Source organism: Poromitra crassiceps (genome assembly GCF_964638095.1).
Source record: "Poromitra crassiceps genome assembly, chromosome: 14".
Classification (NCBI taxonomy): Eukaryota; Metazoa; Chordata; class Actinopteri; order Beryciformes; family Melamphaidae; genus Poromitra; species Poromitra crassiceps.
In genome coordinates this window covers 23,916,773-23,938,297 of record NC_139633.1, presented here as the reverse complement: position 1 = coordinate 23,938,297, position 21,525 = coordinate 23,916,773, and the positions used below count along the sequence as shown (strand labels likewise).

At 44.9% G+C, this 21,525-nt stretch overlaps 1 protein-coding gene across 2 annotated transcripts; it reads left to right on the top strand.

The window, feature by feature from the left end:
• The first annotated feature begins 3,602 nt into the window (after positions 1 to 3,602).
• Positions 3,603 to 20,977, top strand: edrf1 (erythroid differentiation regulatory factor 1). Of its 2 annotated transcripts, none has more exons than XM_083650572.1 (25): positions 3,603 to 4,135; positions 4,487 to 4,695; positions 5,165 to 5,231; positions 5,327 to 5,452; positions 6,322 to 6,446; positions 6,557 to 6,722; positions 8,013 to 8,114; positions 8,229 to 8,350; positions 8,599 to 8,710; positions 8,907 to 9,054; positions 9,150 to 9,261; positions 10,139 to 10,250; positions 12,500 to 12,778; positions 12,879 to 12,950; positions 13,049 to 13,196; positions 13,904 to 14,095; positions 15,122 to 15,322; positions 15,753 to 15,971; positions 16,315 to 16,538; positions 16,759 to 16,917; positions 18,699 to 18,848; positions 19,123 to 19,276; positions 19,545 to 19,660; positions 19,762 to 19,934; positions 20,044 to 20,977. In XM_083650572.1, exons 1-25 carry the CDS (start codon positions 4,037 to 4,039, stop codon positions 20,204 to 20,206), a joined length of 3,750 nt encoding a protein of 1,249 aa, XP_083506698.1. In that variant the 5' UTR covers positions 3,603 to 4,036; the 3' UTR covers positions 20,207 to 20,977. The 2 variants fall into 2 exon arrangements, with proteins under 2 accessions (XP_083506698.1, XP_083506697.1); XM_083650571.1 differs by having other exon boundaries at positions 6,319 to 6,446.
• The last annotated feature ends 548 nt before the right edge of the window (positions 20,978 to 21,525 follow it).

Here is a 21,525-nt window from a genome sequence, read left to right as displayed (position 1 = left end):
AACATAAGTCTCTAACAGAAGGCACCATTTTGGTTCCAATGAGTTACTCCTGGGCCATCAGCTTCATCCATATGGAATTATTTTTCAACTGTGAGGAAATGTACAGAGGTAATCCTTGTGCTGAGCACTGATCATTTTCAGGAAGTCCACATTAGACCTTCTTCATAGCTGGGACACAGTTGTCTGACTGTCCCTCGTGTCTCTCCGTATTATTATTATTATTCCCTGATGACAAGATGAACATGCAAATACATTGTATTAAATGTTTTAGATGAGAAGGTATACACACATCATGGCTGATAAGGAGAAACTCAAGACGTTACTGTCCATCCCATCTATAAAGTTATATCAATTTGAGGTCGATGACAATCAGGCCGAAGCAGACCGGGTGTATAAAGATGGTGGTTTAACATTAGTGGCCTTGTCTGGATCCAGAACCGGCCTGTGCCCTTTGGCACTCCCAAAAATGCTCTCCCTTTTCTGTGACAATTATAACCTTGGTTTATAATGATGCTGTCATTTGATTAAAAAAAATGAACTGGATGGTTTACCTTGATGGAATTAATGTCTGCATGTTTTCCTTTACACCTCTAATTATTACTGTGTGTGTGTGTGTGTGTGTGTGTGTGTGTGTGTGTGTGTGTGTGTGTGTGTGTGTGTGTGTGTGTGTGTTGACACACGATGAGGGAGTTGGGAGCAAAACAAACAATCACAGACACTTAACGACTGAGTGGCCTAATGCCTAATGATGAGCCAATCCTAGTATTTAAACTAATCAATGTCTGTTATGAGATAAACTGATGCTGTTCAGTTACTACTGAACCCGAGTTCAGAGGAGCAGCAGACTTCTGTTGCCTCACTGCAGAGGTGGTTGCCTAACGCTGCCTGTCCCTGATGGATGCGCCGGCTGTCTGACTCTATTCCACAGTGCAAAGTACAATCCTAGCCGATGGCTTCTCAAGTGGAAAGGACAGATGTTGACATTTGACTTCACAAAAAAGATGGCTAATGACATCAAACCAGGGCACTGTCACTCCATTACACTCTCTAATATTTATATGACAGTGCTGCTGATGCTTACTTTGAATGGCTGATGATGGAGACGTTTCTGCTGCACCACTCCAAGAGCTTTCCACAATGGGAACACAATGTTTGGCCATCTCCCTATGGAGGTGCTTGTTCAGCCGTCTGGCCAGACGTTGCCACCTAGTGGTGAAAAGTAACAATCGATCAGTGAGAGAACTTCACTCAAAAAGAAGCTGCTGTGTGTGTCGGTCAAACTGGAGTGTGATGGTGTTTGAACTTTCAATGAAATCCAGACATGACACGTTCATGCAACAGTTGTACCTTTCCTGTGTGTCATTGTACTTGTTGACCCTCTCTGCCTCCCCTCTCTTCTCCTCCATCCATCGCTGTAGGAAGTCCTCTCTCTCTCTCCAGGCCTCTGCCAGCGCTTCCCTGAGTTCCTTCTGCTCCGTACGCAGCGCTGCCAACTCTTTAGCTTGGCTCTCTATGGTGAACTCGCAGTCAGAAAGCGTGCCCTTCAAGGCGTTACTCCCTTTAGCCAGAGTAAGAGCCTCTTGACGGTAGCGGGAGACCCTGAGACAGCAGAAGAATTCAAATGGTGGTCATTTTTACTTTTAAATCACCATTTCCAAGTACACTTACTCTTATAGTATTAGAGTTCACGGGATCATCACCAAGCTATTCATAAATATAATTAAGCTTTTAGTTATATGATTTAGAATTTTAGTGCAACCATGTGTCCTTTAATCATGAATCTACACAATGGGAGACAGCAGGATGGTGATTTGATGTAGCTATGGAAAACAGCAGACCAAGAAGACTATATGAATGATATAAGAATATATGTCCTAAGCGAGAATGCCCGATGAGTTGTCCATTATCAGGAATTATTGGGACAGCCTGCAGCCAATCAGAATGGAGTATTCACTATTCACCCAGACCATGGTACTGCATATCGTTTAAATGTTGTGTGTCAACTTAGGATAGCAATCTGAATGTTGGAAACTGTCCTCCTCAACCACATAAAAAAACGTCAGCATGCCATTACCACTATGCCACCACAACACTGTTACAACCTCTGTAAGATGTCACTTAGGCCTAGTGGATTTCCAGTGCAAGGCTGCAGGGTCTAGCCAGCAGATGTTTCCCTAAAGTGATTTGAGCAGCTGTTCAGAGTGCTCCTACTTCAATCACAGCAGCTTTCCGCCATCGTGATTTTAGAGTAGACATAGGCTACCAAATACTTTTGACACTTCATTATAAACATTACTGGCTGTCCAACTTACTGTGATTGCCAGTACTGCAGTTCAGCCTCTTTGAGATACAGGACACTGGTCAGGTCAGAGGCAGTCTGAGACAGCTGGGGACAAAGACAACAGTGTTTGATAATGAGATCATCACACTAGTCAGGCTGTAACTAATATGCTGCAGCCTGCTGCTGGCTTGGCCTCAGCTCACAGCCTTTGCTATAGTGATCCTTATCTCCATCATACATCATACTGTTGTTCCCTAACTCACCTTTTCTGTGAGATGTTCACTCTCTTTTAGTTGGAGGAGAAGGAGTCTATTCCCAACTTCGAGCCCACCTCCTTCTAACCTGAAAATAGCATACTTTTTAGACTACTTTTTAAGTCAACCGTTGGAGATTCAGAACAGCAAATGGGCTACAAACGTGTTCAATTCTGCATGTCTGCCCAGTACCTCTTATCCTGTAGCACATCCAAAGTTTGTTCGCGAAATTCAAAACGTTCAGCCAATTGAGACACTGGAAAAACAAAGATTTCACAGAGTGATTCGAGGAAGATCATATCACCATCATAGCTGCGATTAGAAAACATTCTTCATCTTACAACTTTTGAAGACGCCGGCGTAGGGATCTTTCTGAGTGATGTCTCTCTGTAGCAGTTCTGCGCGCACGTGATTTTTCCAGTCCCCCATTGTAACGGTAATCTGCACAAATTTGCCTCAAATAATTGAAGTTATAGGGTATTTTAAAACCGGGGTCCTTCCACTCTCGGTCTCGCTTATTTCTGGCGAGGGTGGAGAGGGATGTTGTTGATGAGGACTGAAGCGTGATGCACACTCAGGAATGAGCTGATTGCAATGCAATGTCACAGCTCCTCCTTGTTGAGCCACACTCAGCTGACATTCCTGAATTAACTTGGAGACAGTCCTCCCTAGCTCCCAAATGGAGTGAAGTTACTTTTGACAATATAATATGGCTTGAAAACAGTTCAACACTATAGCCTAGTCCATGTGCAGAATAAAGTGTAGGCATATAGAATAGAATACAATAGAATAGGAATAGGAATAGAATCCAATGTTGTCAACCGGTCGATGGATCGGCAGGAGGGACAAGAGGAGTGATGATTGGTTGGGTTTAGGCATGGGGAGTGATGATTGGTTGGGGTTAGGGTCAGGGGCGGGGTTAGTCCCTCCGGCCGATATGTCAACTCTAGTACTTCCGGGTCTTACATTTTCCTCAGCAGGTCGCGTTAGGTTATTTGCGGTATTTACAATTTATGTTGTTTCACAATGTATTATTAGGCTATCGCATAATTTTACAAACATTCAGATAAAACTTGCGGCAGATGAACGCAGTGGATTTGTTTTAAGCGGAAGTTGTTAGCGTTAGCTAATTGATCCAGCTTTTTTGCTCTTTCGTAACGTGTTGGTCTGTCTGACAGCAGCGGCTGGCTGATGATGAGGAGATGATGAGAGGCAAAGTTCCACACTTATTCAGTTGCGGCTAAACATTGATAACATTGACTTGAACAAAACAAGAGATTTGAATCTAATGTGTGAAGCTGTAGTTTTTGACGTCTCTGCGAGTCAACGGTGCTCGTTCGAGTACGTTAGCTAGCTTGCTAGGCTAGCAAAACTAGCGACGTTTAGTAACTTTAGCGACCGACGTTAGCTAATAATGGATAGGTTGTCCATAGGTTTTCCGAGCAATGCATAGATCGTCTTGTTGTTAACGTTAACTCGGTTGAAAGGCATTGTGTCCAGTATGAGCGAGTCACCTGTGGACAGAGAACATGGACTTCCCTCGGATAATGCAAGGGAAGACGTCAGTGTCCCTGACTGTGGTGGAGAGAGCAGCAAACCTGTGAGTAGACTGAACCAGGAACAACTACTAACTATACTAATGACGCTGGCTACAGAAAATATGCTGCAATAACTACAGTAAACAGTGGGAAGCTGTCATCTTGTCCACCAATTATATTAGTGGCAAATCCACCAGAGTACTGAGTTCCATACATTGTCCTGTACCTGCAAACAATAAACATGGCAATTGTTTACTAGCCCTTAGCCAAAGCGTCAGTCAGAATTTGCAGTCTTGGGCAACCAACATCAAAATCTTTCAGCATTTGTCTCATGAGTGACTGATATGAAACCGTGAACTGATGATAGTCACTCACTCCTGATGTAAAACTTGCCTAACTTTGTTATCTCGAAGGAGCTGGAAGCATGTCAGAGCGGCAGTGAAGTCAAGAGCAGCGCTGTGGTGAAGTACTGTGCTGTCCCGCCTCCTACCAGCTATGCCCTGCTGCAGGAGAAGACAGACTTGAAGCTGCCGCCTGCCAACTGGCTGAGGGAAAACCCCCAGCTTGGCAGCGCTGGCACCACAGTGCTAGGGTCCAGCAGCAAAAGCAAGCCATTTTCCAGGTACTGCATTACAACATCATCATCATCTAGTGCGATACTTTGTTGATCTCCGTAGAGAAGTTCTATTTTCGCTAGTCCACTCCCGGGAGGTCAAGGTGCAGCGTCAGCTACACAACAATGCAAGGTTGGGGGTTCAACACTTAAAGGTGGTAGGTTTTCGAGAGGCTTTAAACCACCATGCTCTGTGCAGCCATTATTTACTGGAAACTCGCTTAATAGATGGATGGTTTCAACTCGACCAAATAAACATTCTGAATTCCCCAGCTTACTTCCTGTTGCAGTGGTTGCTAGTACAATAACTGACAGGACATAAGCTAGGTTCCAAACCGTTGCCTAGCAACACAATTCCGTGATAACCGTCTACAATCTGGATGGTCTTGATGCCCCCAGGAAGACAGATTAGTACATATTGGTGTCTCTACATCACCATTTGGAAATATTGTATTGTCATTAGTACCTTTTCTTGCAGTTTTGGGATGGCGTATGACTTCATTGATTCCATCGGGGATGACGTTGACGTGGTGTCAGACTCAGAGGTTTGTGGAGCTGTTGGAAGGCAAACAGCAGTTTTTGTTTTGTTTCTAAAATGTGAACGTACAGCTGACATTAACTGCTTTTCTCTCCTACTCAGAACATCAAGAAGCTTTTGAAAATCCCCTACAGCAAGTCACATGTCAGCATGGCTGTTCACCGCGTAGGGAGGACTCTGCTTTTGGATGAGCTGGACATTCAAGAGCTCTTCATGAGGTCCTCTCAGGTACATCAGGGCTTCTTCTAGACTCTAAATCAAGGATCGCTCCCTCTCTGATGTATACAGTAGATACCTGTGGCTTGGTATTCCCATATGAGAAACTTGTGCCAAGATTTAGGATTTGATTTTTACATAAAAACAAAAAAAATAGACCGTGTACTGTGAAGCTTTTGGATAATAAGTATGTAGAGTGAAGTTTATGACAATTCAATGTCTTGGTTTGTTTCTTATTTCTTAGATAAGAGATCATTTAAACTATTTTCCAGTTGACTTCACATTGAGATAAATAACTGACAGTTATTTTAGACCGGTCCTTTTAACTTGACTTACTGTTGCTAAAAGATTGATACTTTTATGTAACCTGATGGTTAAAGAAATTAATTTATGAGTTACAAGCCTGGAATGTACTTTTGTCAATTTTAATTCTGTATACATTGAGGGCAATCAAAATATTATAATTTTTTCTTCCCAGATTTTTTATCAAATTTTTATCCCCCATTAGTGCTAATTTTAATTTATTTATCCTGGTTGCTGCTCCACCCTCTGCCGATCTGGGGAGAGCCGAAACTGGCTCCATGCTTCCTCTGAGACAAGGGCAGTAGCCAGCCACTTCTTTTCACCTCATAAAGAACATGCAAACTCCACACAGAAAGGCCCTTTTGATGACCCCACCCGGGCGGTGTGCACTCGAGGACATGCGGACTGGCACGCACTCCTTCAGTGCTCACAGCGTCCCAGGTGGGAATCGAACCCAGGGCCTTCTAGCTGTGAGGTGACAGCGCTTACCACTGCGCCACCGTGCCCCCATATTCCTCTTCTTTTAATGTTAGAAGTAAGTGTATGCTCCCTGCTTTCTGTGCGTGTTGTTGCAGCAGACAGGAGATTGGACGTGGCTGAAAGAGTTCTACCAGCGGTTGGTAGATCAGAAGTGGCAGAGGAAAAAGAAGAGCAAAGAACACTGGTATCAAAAAGCAATCCTGTCAAAGTTCCTCTACTACAGGTGAGATCATTATTTGCATGATGGAAAACCAATGTAGGCTGAGATGTCATCGACCTCGGCCATCCTCCGGTACCACTGTGGTCCCATCGTGATCCCTGTGTTTCTTCCAGTATAAACGGTGACGGGGCTGCAGAGCCGGTACCGGACAGCCTGAATGAAGGGGAGGAGGAGGAGGAGAGCGCCGCGGAGGAGTTCAGTCCTTCCTGGCCTTCTGACCTTCTGGCCACCATCAGCAGTCCACCCTCTGACTCAGACGAATCGGCTGTTCCCAAAGAGGTAGCTGGCTATGGGACAGTTAGTCGGTAGCCTGCAGTGTTGTAGTCAAGTCACTATATCTCGACTCCCAAGTCAAGTCTCGAGTCCCCAGTGTTCAAGTCCGAGTCACCAAAGAGGAGTCCGAGTCAAGTTTTCATGACCTGAGTCTGAGTCCGGAGTTACTGAACGTGAGCGTGAATTCGCATGTAGGTGGAACACGTGCCTGCGCCCTTGCACAAAATTAAAACCTAAAAACAAAAAAAATGAACAAAAACAAAATCCCTCTTTATCAATTAACAAGTCTGAGTCCTCGTCTCCAACTTCAGAGTCAGAATGCATGAATGCTCGAGTCCAAGTCCGAAGTTGTCACGAGACCAACTCGACTACAACATTGGCAACCTGAGAAAGAGTCCAGAGACGTGACGTACATACATTGTATGAATTTATTCACAACGTTGGCCAGGAATCATGTAATTGTGCCGTATTCTCAGCCTCCCACACTGCTCAGTACGGAGATGACATGTATTATTAGGCTGTCGCTAGATGAGACTGGCTGCTGGATGGTGTGTGTGTGTTTTGATGAGTAAAACAAACAGCTTGCACACTGCGGCGCTCCAGTGTCCACTATTTATTGCACCAAGGTGACGTTCTGACTCGCGCACCACTGCTCTTCATCAGACTCCAGGGACAATGTGACCTTGATGCAATAAATAAGTCCACATTGGAGCCCTGCAGTGTGTGAGCTGTTTCTTTGTTTATTTCATGATTTGCTCACTTTGGGCTCAGCAGCTGCCCTCTATTGGTTTGGATGTGCGTGTGTATGTATGTATATATATATATATATATATATATATATATATATATATATATATATATATATGAAGAGTTCATTTGCAAAAACAGGTAAACGCCATTCTTAAAATGAAGAAACACCTGTTTGATTTTCCCTGGAGTGCACATAGAAAACATTATTGACGTGATTTATGTCAAAATTATCAGATGTTTTAGTTATGATTGATAGTAAAAATGTACCAAAAAATAAATAAATTACAGTATAAATACATCAATATATAAAATAAAATGAAATGATGAAAAAAAAAATCCAAATGGAGATACCTGTTTTTGCAAATGAACTCTTTATATATAAATAAATATGTAAATATAAATAAAACAAATTATATATATATATATATATATATATATATATATATATACACACACACACACACACACACACACACACACACACACACACATATATACATATATACTGTATACTACTTGCACTGACAGCATGGTTAACATCTGCAGGAAAGTGTTTCTGTGGAGAGCAAGTTTGGTCTGGGCCAGGTGACGTCTGTCCCCAAAGAACAAAATCTCCCTACACTCTTCAATGAGGGGGAGAACAGTCAGGTAACAAACTTTTAACCTTCCTTCATGACACTTTCCAAGATGTCAGAACTCATGTCACTTTCTTTATCGTATGAATGTACTTGATGATGTCGTTTGACCCCATTTGTTCGACAGGGTTTAAGGAATGACTTCGTGCGGAACATCATGTGGACCTTCGAGGATATCCACATGTTGGTTGGGTCCAACATGCCTATTTTTGGAGGTGGTCGCTACCCTGTAGTCAGCCTACGACTCAGGTTAGAATAGCTGTTTTGCTTTTTGCTTTTCTTTTTAAATTTGCCTTGTATTAGGCTGAAGGACCACTATCAATTGCTTCTGCAAACAGAAATCCAGGGTCCAAAATTAACACCTGCCAACTAAGTTCCAAATGCTGTTAAAATTGGTCTTTGATTAAAAAACAAAAAGTGTCCCCTATCACACTGACCAGTCACTTTTTGAGATGATAACATATAATGCTTAAACACACTATCCTGTCTGTTTTCAGGGACAATAATAAGCCTATCAACATTCTGACGGGTATCGACTACTGGCTGGATAACCTGATGTGCAATGTACCAGAGCTTGTCATGTGCTTTCACGTCAATGGCATTGTTCAGGTAAAACACTATGGGCTTTTGTTCAGGATTTCATATCATGTTATTATCTAATTGATAGTCATACGCCCAATTTCACATTAAACTTGGTAATGGTAAGGCCTATATTTTAATATCACTTATACATTTTCAGTATTCATATTACAGATATGTTATGACATTTCTAAATTGTTATACTCTCTATGGCTTTTCCCTGCAGAAATATGAGATGATCAAAACAGAGGACATCCCGGACCTGGAGAACTCTACTTTCTCCACCAGGGTGGTGAAAGACATTGCCCAAAACATCCTCTCCTTCCTCAAGTCCAACTGTACCAAAGAGGGACACACCTACTGGCTCTTCAAAGGTGGGAGATAAGCGCGATCTATATTGCTTTTTCTATGTGTGCTGTCCTCTTATCTGTTCCCCATGTTTCCTCGTGTTTGTTTCTTTGATCCCCAGCCAGCGGGAGTGACATCGTGAAGCTTTATGATCTCACCACTTTATGTGAGGAGGCTGAAGAGGAGAAATGTCAGAATCCCTTTACCCTCCCAGTGGCTGTGCTACTCTACAAGTAAGTATCCTTTACCCTCCCAGCGGCTGTGCTACTCTACAAGTAAGTATCCTTTACCCTCCCAGTGGCTGTGCTACTCTACAAGTAAGTCTCCTTTACCCTCCCAGTGGCTGTGCTACTCTACAAGTAAGTATCCTTTACCCTCCTTGTGGCTGTGCTACTCTACAAGTAAGTATCCTTTACCCTCCCAGTGGCTGTGCTACTCTACAAGTAAGTCTCCTTTACCCTCCCAGTGGCTGTGCTACTCTACAAGTAAGTCTCCTTTACCCTCCCAGTGGCTGTGCTACTCTACAAGTAAGTCTCCTTTACCCTCCCAGTGGCTGTGCTACTCTACAAGTAAGTCTCCTTTACCCTCCCAGTGGCTGTGCTACTCTACAAGTAAGTCTCCTTTACCCTCCCAGTGGCTTTGCTACTCTACAAGTAAGTCTCCTTTACCCTCCCAGTGGCTTTGCTACTCTACAAGTAAGTCTCCTTTACCCTCCCAGTGGCTTTGCTACTCTACAAGTAAGTCTCCTTTACCCTCCCAGTGGCTTTGCTACTCTACAAGTAAGTCTCCTTTACCCTCCCAGTGGCTTTGCTACTCTACAAGTAAGTCTCCTTTACCCTCCCAGTGGCTTTGCTACTCTACAAGTAAGTCTCCTTTACCCTCCCAGTGGCTTTGCTACTCTACAAGTAAGTCTCCTTTACCCTCCCAGTGGCTGTGCTACTCTACAAGTAAGTCTCCTTTACCCTCCCAGTGGCTTTGCTACTCTACAAGTAAGGATCCAGGGGGCAGACAGATGCAGAAGTGTAATATTACCTGTCTACTATGAAAAATTTGACCTATAGCTATTGCTATACTGGCTGTCACTTTAGTGATGTTTTTGTGTTTGTGCAGAGTGGCCAGCAACATGATGGTGAAGGCCAGGCAAAACAGGAAGCACTACGGGACAATCAGAACTCTGCTCTTAAACTGTGTCAAACTGCTGGATCAGGAGAGACATCCCCAGGTACAATTAAGTAGAAAATAGAAAACTGAGGGGCACTTTACACGAGGACAGTTTCCTATGGAAACGGGGAATTATTTTATCGTTAGTGCCTCCCGTTAAGACGGCGACGGCGAATTCGCGCTTAGGAAATGACACATTTTGAAACCACCCTCTAGAGTGGAATTGTTGGTGACGCTTCCCGCTGAGCGCTCCATGTAATCGGTTAGAAACTATAGTCTTCCCAAAAAACTCTGACATGCCTGCACACGCGACACACGCTTGGCAACATTCAGAATTAAGCTACACTGCGGCCGACTTCAGTTACATGTTCATAACGAGCGTGACTGTTGCTGCGAGGAGCCGATGGCTGTACCCGGTTGGCATTTAACGTTAGGCAAGCACATCGACAGTGTTTTCTCACTGCAGTCTACACAGTAGAGTAGACAGTGTCAGCACAGCCAGCGCTCCTGATCCTCGCTGCTCGTTAAAGATTTCCAAATAGGCTTATTCTGATAAACTGGTCACATCTATGTAACGTTCTCACCTGAAGAATATTACAACTTTAGCTTGAAAACAGCTTTTTGGAAAGTCTAAAAATTACTACGGTAGCTGTAATCTACTTCCGTGTCTAAAACCCAGAAAGACGATTACGAAATGACGTCATGCCGTCATGTCCGTGGAGTGACGAGCAACGCCCCGTTGACCGTCACAATGCCACCTAGCGACCTGGCATGTACATTACGGCGTTTTAAAAATTCAATAGCGCTCATGTAAACGGGGAGAAGGTGTGAAGGAAAAGGTGTGAAGGAAACGCTATTGTGTCGTTTCTTCCAGAGACTGTCCTCGTGTAAAGGGCCCCTGAATCACCATCAATGGAGAATCCTCCATTGATGGTGATTCAGTACAGGATTTACTAACTGATGTTCCTGTACAGGATTTACTAACTGATGTTCCTAACTTCATTAGCCTTTGATGTTCAAATAGTGCTAATTAAATTAAAGTTTTCTCTCTCAAAAGGAGAGCAGAGAGTCCACTCACTTTTTAGTATTTTTATTCTACTAGAAATCTCGCTCATTTCCTAGGCTGGCCCTCTGCGCGGCCTTGCCCGCCCTGCAGCTCGGCTGCTGCGTGGCCTCGCCTGCTCTATTTGCATGCACAATTGCTCAACTTCGCATCATTGATGACATCACAATTGCTCGAGTGACCAATGACCATCACGGATCACATCATGGAGTGCTCGAGTGACATCACTCAGCGCACATTTGCGCAACTTCGCATCACTGATGACATCACAATTGCTCGAGTGACCAATGACCATCACGGATCACATCATGGAGTGCTCGAGTGACATCACTCAGCACACAATTGCGCAACTTCGCATCACCGATGACGTCAGCATAGGTGATGTGACCATAGGTGATGTGACCATCACTGATAACATTGAGTGCTCGAGTGACATCACTGATGATGTCATAGACATGATGACATCACAAATGCTTGAGTGACATCACTGATGATGTCATAGACATTATGTATGATGATGATGATATTTAGACAATTGCACATGCTACAGCTTTTCTTACTGCAGTCCGACACAAAGAATTTGACAGTACATAACACGTACAATATATTCTACATACAACATAATATCGACATAGTAAGATGAAACAATACACTGCACAACAGTACAGTTATTATAGAGAAGGGGATACGCAAGAGCAAACGCAATCGTAGGCTGGGGGGGGTCACAGGTGGTTTCAGAGGCAGGGGGACTCACACTAGGGCTGGGAAATATAATCGATACGGCAATATATTGCGATATTTTATTTCCCGATACTGTATCGATACTTGGACGCCAAGTATCGCGATATAATTTTTTTTTTTGCAGGCCATGCCATGCCAAGCCTCTGCATCTGGTGATTCCCACCCCTAATCGATACTGTATCGATACTTCCCATATCGATGCGTTCAGTAACACTCAACACTCAGTAGTTTTGACTAAATTTGTCCACTAACTTATCAGTATAAAGTGATGTACATATTATTACACTACCTGGGTGGTACACAGTGTGTTGTATCTTTAGCTCTATTATTTAATTTTGAGTAAATTCTGTAGAATATCGCAATATATCGCAATATGTATCGCATCGCAATATATCGTGATACCATCGTATCGTGAGATCCTTGCCAATACCCAGCCCTAACTCACACCGTAGTGTCTGAACCAACCTGACTCCAGCCCGACTCCTCTCCATCTCCTGTCTGCTCAGATCATCGCCTCGGCCCACTACATGCTGTCGGAGCTGTTCCAGCTCGACGAGCCTCCCGAGGAAGACGGAGGAGGCGAGTCGCTGCGGGCCGGCGGCTCCGATGACAGCTACAGTGACGAAGAGGGCGAGGAAGAGGAGGAACTGCCAGACGACAGCGACGACAACGCCTCCTACACCAGCTGCTCCCACCCACAGGACGACAGCAAAGCTGTGGCTGTGATCCGCTCTGTAGGGGAGCTTTCTGTCCCAGAGAAATACACCTCCCCCCACCAGATCAGAGTGAGTGCTGCCCTCTATATAGACCAACGTGTGGAACGTTTAAATCAATACCAAAGTATACAATGGATAAAAAACTTTTGTTTTGTTTTGATGCTTACAGCCAAGTTACGCTTTCCCTGTGTCTCCAGACAAGGAAGAGAGATGCAGACACGTCCTGAGCTATGTCCTAAAGGTGAGTCTCTCTATGTATTGACGATCAATACACATCAAAATGGGGAGGCGTGTCACAGTTTGTCGTATATTAAAAAATGGCTGTAATCTAATGGACAGGGATTGAAAGCGGTGGATGGCAGCATTAAGAAGGAGAGTGATCTCCCGGCGGCAGACCCCAACACACCCATCCCTCTCAAATATGAGGACAGAAGCGCGACTGGAGCCTGCGCTGCTGAGAAGGGCATCGCTCTCCTCCTGGAGAGAGGTCAGCATCACCACTACCATCTCTTTAGTAGTCATCCATCCACCTTTTATATGATGTTTGATATAATGCTGCATAATAAAACAGGCAAAGGTTGAGCTGTGTGTCGTCTCGCTGGCCAGCCTCCCCTCCCTTCCGTGAGATGAGTCTGGCAGCACGAGTCACCATTCAGGAATTGCGATGGGCAGGGCTTAGCGGCAGTGGCCTTGGAAAATAGTTTCCAACAATCCAACTTGCCATTTTGAGCGTGTAGCAACGAGCTAGCGTGTAGGTTTCTGCCGTTAGCTTGCTAGCTAGTTAGTGTTGTTGTTTTCACTGCGGGGACTATTTACAGCGACACACAGGGAGGAGGGAGCGGAAGCCGCTCTGATTTACATGGTTGGAGCCAATGACAGAGCTTGTAATGAGCGGGGAGCGGACATCCGGCAGCGACTGCAACAGTCGCTCCAATGGGAGAGCAGCTGTAGAGCAGGGGAGGGCTTATGCCAGCAGCCTGTTCCCGTGCAGCCAGACGCCTCTCACGGAAGGGAGGGGAGGCTGGCCAGCGAGACTAAGCTGTGTGTAACAGAATGGCATACGCTGTGAATCAAATCCATTTAGTCGCAAGTGTTCGGCAATGCCAAGTGCACAAAATGACGTGACTACCATACCTTCATCTCACCACCTTCCATCTCTTTCTCCCTCTTGTCTCCCAACCTGTGCGGGTGAAGCGGGCCCCTTCCAAGAGGACCAGAAGCACCCGACCCGCTCGGGGATGATCCCCGGCTCTTGGCAGCACCGCATGAAACTGCAGCTCTTCCTCAAGGCCTCCAAGGCCTACTATGTCCTGTCTGACGCCGCCACCAACCTGCTCAAGTACGGGCGAGCCTTGCGCTACATCAAGCTGGCTTTGCAGTGCCACGGTAAGTAGGCCTATGCTGTCACGGTGCCAAGAAGGACACAGGGAAATGTAGTCATTTTTGTCAGTACTGTTCTGTTCAATATGGGGAAAGTCATGTGGTTGGCCTGTTGTCTCTGTTGTCATAGGATTTGTTTTTATTTTATTTTAGAAATAAGATGCAGATAAGGATGATACTTCCAGACTAGTCTCGGTTTCCAGACGTTTGGTGAGCGGCGCCAACAGCGCCACCTAACCACCAAACGTCTGGGAATTTACTGTTCCAAATCTGGTTCAGAGCCCGGCGAGAACGGCCGGCAGCAGACACGCCTACATTTATTATTAGAATTTTATTTGGTAGCGGCAATGCAATGTTTCATAGTTCCAATATAGAGCAAGACACTGATGTGCTGCAAAGAGAGTTTATACCTATTATTATAATTTTTCCTACCCGGAAGTGGTCCGCTTGCTACTGTGAGTCATCAACAGGCTCTGTAACGTTAGCCTCGGGAGTCGGGCTTATCACTGGGGGAAAGACCTCTAGCCGCTGGCGCCGGATGAAACACGTCCTATTAACAGGTTATGTTTGTTTCTAACTGATTAATATGTTTCTCCGCAAACGCGACAGCACCGGTTCTGCATGAGCGTCACTGCTCCCAGAAAGCAGGCCCGCCCACAACGCTCATCATTGGTTCTCCGATGCAAGGCTTCCAACAGCACCACCTAACGTTATGAAAAGATTTAAATAGTAATATTCTCAGTCTTACAGTAGTGAAACGGATTAAGACTGAGAGCTGAGTCTACTTCCAGACTGGCTTTTTATAGATAATATTATTTCCAATGAATTAAGCTGTTCAGATAGTTCCGTTCCTCAATTCTGCAATCGAAACTGTACAATTTCCAATAAATGTACACCTTGGCTTTGATCACATAAATGTTTATTTAATACAGCATTAATGTCGTGTCGCTCCAATTTGATTAAAGCACTAAATTAACTCCACTTCACTCTTGTCTCTCTCACATTCCCTCCTCCCTCCCTCGAATTTTCCAGATGCCTATTGTGCAGTGAGCGGTGCGCTGCACCCGCGGGTGCTGCTGTTTCACAGTCAGTGCCTGTCTCTCTGTGGGGACATCCAGCTGATGTTGGCCCAGAATGCTAGCAACAGAGCGGCGTACCTGGAGGAATACAGCTACCAGACCAAAGAGGACCAAGAGGTCCTACATAGCCTGCACCGAGAGAGCAGCTGCCAGGGTCAGCCACTTCCTGCAGATGCATCCACAATACACATACCAATGACCCTACATGTAGTGTCTGACTCTCTAGCTAGCTAGCTAGCTCTAGCTAGCCTGTCATATTGAAATGAGAATTTGAAGTAAACAAATGCTGCTCAAGATAAATCATCTTAGCAGTTAAGGGCTTCTGCTTTTCTCATGTAATTTCAATTTCTACATTATTTACATCCATTTCTTATCGAGGCGCCTGCTTTCTTCCCTGTCAGTAAGAGTTCCTGGCTCGTCATTCATCCTTATTGTTATCTACTATGATCAGGGTATTTTTATATACAGTAATCTCTCAAGACAGATCTTCGATTTGCATGAAAATCTGTTGGCATGGTCGAAGAAATGTGCAATTCCCATATACTCTTATTTTTTTACGCTGTCTCCCTTGTCTCTCAATTTAGCCTTCAACATGGCCACAGAGCTGGCGATGGACCCAGAGTACCAGCTGTTTGTAAGCAGTAAGTGCTACGAGGCGGCGTACGACCTGCTCATCTCCGGCGCAGTGAAAGATCACGGGTCGGATCAGCTGACTCAGGTGCTCAAAAGGCTGGGGAACATCCGCAACGAGATGGGGGTCTACTATATGAACCAGGCGGCAGCCATGCAGACCGACAAGGGAGGTGCGTTGGATAAATGGAACACAGATTGAACTTTAATATAATTGGCACAGAATACATACAGTACAAAGATACTGTTCTTCCTTTTAACCGATAGCCTCCTTGATTTATGTTTTTTTATTTTTTATTACTGCTTTATGTGATTTGCTTCTCACATACCCAGAATTTCTGAACTGCCATGAGTAATGGTGACATTTAGATCCTTTGATTGCCCTCCACAACATATTCTGGAGTAAAAAATGAACTACTTAAAGAAATCTCTGACTGCGTTCTTTCTCCGTGTCTTTCGTTTTTATCTGCCTTTGTTTCCACGCTTGTTTGTCGCTCTCTCTCCTACCCTCTCCAGAGAAGACGTCGGTGTCTGTGGCAGAGCAGGAGATGTGGAAGAAGAGCTTTGCCTTCTTTGAGAAGGGGATGGCCAACTTCGAGGCCCTCGGGGACAGCACCAACATGGCCCTGCTGCTGTGTAACACTGGCAGGCTGATGCGGATCTGTGCCCAGGCCCACTGCAACTCTGCCCAGCAGAGCAGAGGGGAGTTCTCCCCCGAAGAGGCCCTCTACTACAATAAGGTGCATTGACAACCCCTTTACATCCTGATTTGGGCATTGGATACACACAATTATGGAATGATGGCAAATTATTGTTTTTCTAGTTCTGGTTTCTGTTTTTGTATGCCTTCTTTACTTCCTGCACCTCAATCTCTTCCCTCTGTATGTATGAGTCAATCTGTACTCTTCTCTTTGTCTCCTATTTCTAATTTCGCCCCCCCGCCTCTTATTATTACTGCAGGCCATAGACTACTACCTGCGGGCGATGAAGTCACTGTCCAGCAGAGGGAGCCACCCAGCGGTGTGGGACAGTGTCACTTGGGAGCTGTCCACTACTTATTTCACCCTTGCCACTCTGCTGCAGGACTACGCCCCGCTGTCCAGGAAGGCCCAGGAGCAGGTAACCTTGCACGCTGTCTGCCAGTACTGCAGCATGTTGAGTTCATCATGGTTATTATACAGCAGTGATACTCAACTTGCGGCCCGGGGGGGGGGCAGATGCGGCCCGCGACAGTGTGCAGAGTGCCCCCCCCCGACCATTTTCTAATAATTTCACGTTAGTTTTCATTCACAATCAAAACTAACGAGAAATAAAGTTTGACTGAGCTCCAGCTAAATTGTCAAATACCGCCGTCTGCTCGCTACCCAGGCACATGTATGTAGTACTTATTAACCTAACTAACCTAACCTAACTAACTATCTGGTGTGCACAACATTGTCAGACTAAACTCCAGCTGACACCCCAAAAACCTACGATCCGCTACAGAAAAAAATGATATTGTTTGTTTATTAACACGTTGAGTGCCAGAGCCGAGATATCTCGTCTTACATAATCCAACGCTTGAGTGCCAGAGCCGAGATATCTCGTCTTACATAAACATTTATTTTTTTTGACGGTGGGACATCAATCAACAACTTTTACGTCTTCTAGATCACTATTGGAGCAAGAGAATGTGTATAATCTATTTTACCGACCACTAAGTGGCGACAGTGCTCTCCTGACTAGAGGAAGGCAAGCATTTTTTTAACTTGTCACGCCATTCTCACCCCAGCCATTCTCATGAAAATGGATGGGGGAAAACGCTTTCGTTTTCGCGCTGATTGCTGGCGATGCGGGATTGCAAATTTACATAATAGATTACAGGTGGAACACACTTTGAAACACGCAGCATAAATATGACCAGAATCGCAAAAGCTTCTCTCAACCAAAACTCCAAGAAGCGAGCGAGTCCATCCCGACTTCCTCAAACAGCGGCCGTGCAGCCACAGGCACAGGACAGCAGCAAAGCACTGAGACTGGTGACAAGCTTGTGACGGCCGCTGCAGCCAAGAAGAACGCCCACGGAGGGAGGAGTTGAAGCAACTCTCCCTCTCGCTCTCTCCCTCTCTCTCTCTCCTCTCTCTCTCTCTCTCTCGAGAGAGAGGAGAGAGAGAGAGAGAGGAGAGAGAGAGAGAGAGAGAGAGCGCACAGAGTGGGAGACAAGGGCACCCATAATCACAGGCACGTGAGGTGGTTCTAAAAATCCATTTATCTCCAAACTCTCTGAAAATCTCTGAAACCATGCTGTACTCAACGGCTAATATCTACATAACTACTAACTCTGCAAACTAACTCTTTTAGACAGAGAAAGCACACATTCTATTAGTTATTTTTAGATGATTGGTGTTCACAAATTCTTAACAGAAAATAATCCTCGGCTCTTGTAAAATGAGCCAGAATCCTCAAAAAAAAACCTGGCACAACTTACCTACAGGATTGAAAAAATGGCTGGCACTCAATGTGTTAACTGGTCCCTGGCCTTCTATCATTTCACGAAAGTGGCCCCCGGGCAAAGCAAGTTGAGTATCCCTGTTATACAGTATATACATGAGCTCATGTATATGAGTATATACATGAGCCTACTTTGAGTACATTGTGCGTGCTCTCAGTAATCTCTCATATACTCCCAATACTGGGAAACATATATTGTGGTGGGCCGCCACAAATGTTTCTATGTGTGGGAAACACGTCTCTCAGTAATGACCTAGTATGCAGCAGGACAGGACTTTACTCTTAAGGTGACAACAAAATTGCGGTCATACTAAAAGACTGCGGGTTGGCTCTTAAATTGCCATCGCCCTATGCAATGTGATGATCGCAGCAGTCCTCCTCCACCTCATCCTTTCCCGTGTGTTTGCCAGATTGAGCGGGAGGTGACCGAAGCCATGATGAAGTCCTTGAAGTTCTGCGATCTGCAGACGGAGTCGCCTCGCCAGCCGCTCTACCAGTACCGAGCTGCCACCATCCACCACCGCCTGGCCTCCATGTACCACAGCTGCTACCGCAACCAGGTGGGAAAACACTGTATATGTTGCATTGCACAATATACAAATACATTTCTTCATTCATGAATATGTCTTTGTGTTATTATATATTATATTATATTATATTATATTATATTATATTATATTATATTATATTATATTATATTATATATGACACCCACGAGATATATACACATGGGGAACATCGATGGTAGTTGGATGCCTGTATCATACACAGGCAGTATATAATACAGTATGTACTGAAGCCAGTCTGTTTTTTTGGCTGTAATGTGTGTGCCAGGTGGGGGATGAACACTTGAGGAAGCAGCATCGGAGTCTGGCAGAGCTGCACTACAGCAAAGCTGTTCGCTTGTTCCTCAGCCTCAAAGACGCGCCCTGCGAGCTGCTGCGCACACTGCTGGAGAGGGTGGCCTTCGCTGAGTTTACCATGGCAGGTGAGTAACTGTCAGTTACACCCAGTTCCGTTATAATGCTGGGATGAGAGAGAGGAGTGAGTGATTCTCATTCAACTACAGGTGGAAAAACCAAAACTTGGCTACTACCAATTTTCAGAATGAGAATGTACTACTGTATATCCCAAGTTGGTAGCATTTTAAAGGTGTATGCTCTCACAACATTTCACGATGATAATGTTCAGTTTTGACGTAAGACGTATCATTTCCATCCTCTTAACAATATTATTGCACGTTGTCGTTGCCACAGGTCAGAGCAGCAATGGCGCTAAGCTGAAGACCCTGACAGGAGCCCTGGAGATCATGACAGAGACTGTGTTTGCCTTCCAGCTCATCCATAAGGACCTGCTGGAGGAGCAGACAGAGGTATTTTCTGTTTGTTTGACTGAGTTCCATTGTGGAGAGTATTTACTTATGTGCCTGTTTAACATGGGAAAATGCATCACCCATCACTTCCGTGTCTACAGTTGACATCAGGGCCAGCCGAGCCAGCAGAGGCTCCCGATGTGGCCGATGGTCCCGCCTCCTCAGGATTAGACCTCCAGGAAGTGAGGAAGTTGATTGCTGTGTTTGAGCCAAGTTTCTCCTTCCTGCTGCTGCAGCTGGTCAAACTGATGACGGCTATGAAGCGCAAACCAAGGTGAGGGACAATCCAATACTCTCCCCCCCCCCCCCCCCCCCCCCTCCATGTTTACCTAGACCTGTAAGCATCTGGCCAACTCCTTTGCTCTGGCTTGTGTGTATTGCAGCAATAAGGACGAGGAGCAGCTGAAGATCTACAAGACTGTGTACTCCAAGCTGCTACGCGCTGAGAAAAATGCAGCGCTCCTCAGCCGTATCGAGCTCTACATGGAGCTTCTGCAGCAGTTGAACCCACAAACAACAGGTGGCGACGCCGGGGTGAATTCATGATAAGGACATAAAACGATGAACAACAAAGAGCCTCAGCAGTTTGACTCTGCCCTCCACACCGAGCCTGAAGTCCAAGAGCCATTCCTAGGAAGAGGTTTGCCTTCACAACATGGTCTTAAAAGTGTAAAGTCTGTGAGACAAGTAGCAATAATAAGCCGACCTGTCTGAAAACAGCGATCCATAACCTCCATCACAAAATAGGCACATGCTCAGGCAACACTATCCCACGCTTGATGGCGATGTCAATGCAGAGTTCACCACCTGTGCCTTTTGGAATGAACAACGCATCTATTTTCTAACACGCATCACACCTTTTGGATTGTACATGTTTGTGAAAAGGATTGTAAATACATTTTTGTTTAGTTTTTTTGCTTGTTACCCAAACAGTGAGCCACGCCCGTTGTTTTACTTGGAGGTGTGGCTATGGGAGAGTACAGTTATGGGCCAATGTATGAGTGAAATGAATCATCTAGCATGGATCCACTTGGGTGGTGATGAATAATTTCACTAGAATTGGCGTTTTGATGTTCAATAATACCAGTAATGCTGTGAAGAAGAAGAAAAAGTGTGCTTGATGGCTGACAAGTGCTTATGTAGAGAATAAGGTAAAAAAAATGTCAAAGTATTTACTTTTCCAAAACGACAATGTGCAATAGCTTGACAACGTTCAATGCAAACGCTCTGATCAGAGCCTCGTTTTGTCCACAATGCTGTATGTTTGAATGTGAGTTTATATCGGCATGTTTGCTGTGACATAAAATAAAAAGGTTTTTGAATTTTAGGCGTTACTGCGCTGATTTTCTACAGCTTCTGCCTCTAAACAGATATGTGGTGACACTTAGGGTTATGTACCGGTATGTTTCTTGAAAAGCATCAGAGCTAGAACACTTAAGCCCACTTGACCCATTGTATCACGACATCCTGTTCAAAACGCCGGCTGTTTTACCTGCTCAAACTATAGTAGTCTGACTCACCTGGTCAAACCTAGTTTGACTCACATGAGTCAGAAAAGGTTTATGAGTCACAGGAAGTGTAAATACAATCAGAACTTCCGATTGCATTTACGCTTCCTGTTAGTCTCTCAAGCCAGACGGTCTCTTCTACATAAGGTGAATAGGACACATCTGGTATCTTCTCAGGTGCCTTGGACGATCCTGGCTTCCCAGATTGAACAATCCCATCTCAGCGTCGGTGATGTCTCGTTTATTTAGGGCTGTTGGTTCTTTCACGTCCATATCTGGTAACTAGGCCATGTAATAGTTCAGTTCAGGAGTATTTCCTGCGTGATCGTTTTAGAGCAGGCGTGTCAAACTTACCTT

Coding starts and splice junctions, on each gene's coding strand:
- edrf1 (XM_083650571.1), top strand. CDS start 4,037: ATGAGCGAGTCACCTGTGGACAGAGAACATGGACTTCCCTCGGATAAT. Junction 9,055..9,149: donor CACCTACTGGCTCTTCAAAG/GTGGGAGATAAG, acceptor TTTGATCCCCAG/CCAGCGGGAGTGACATCGTG. Junction 16,539..16,758: donor AGGCCCTCTACTACAATAAG/GTGCATTGACAA, acceptor TTATTACTGCAG/GCCATAGACTACTACCTGCG.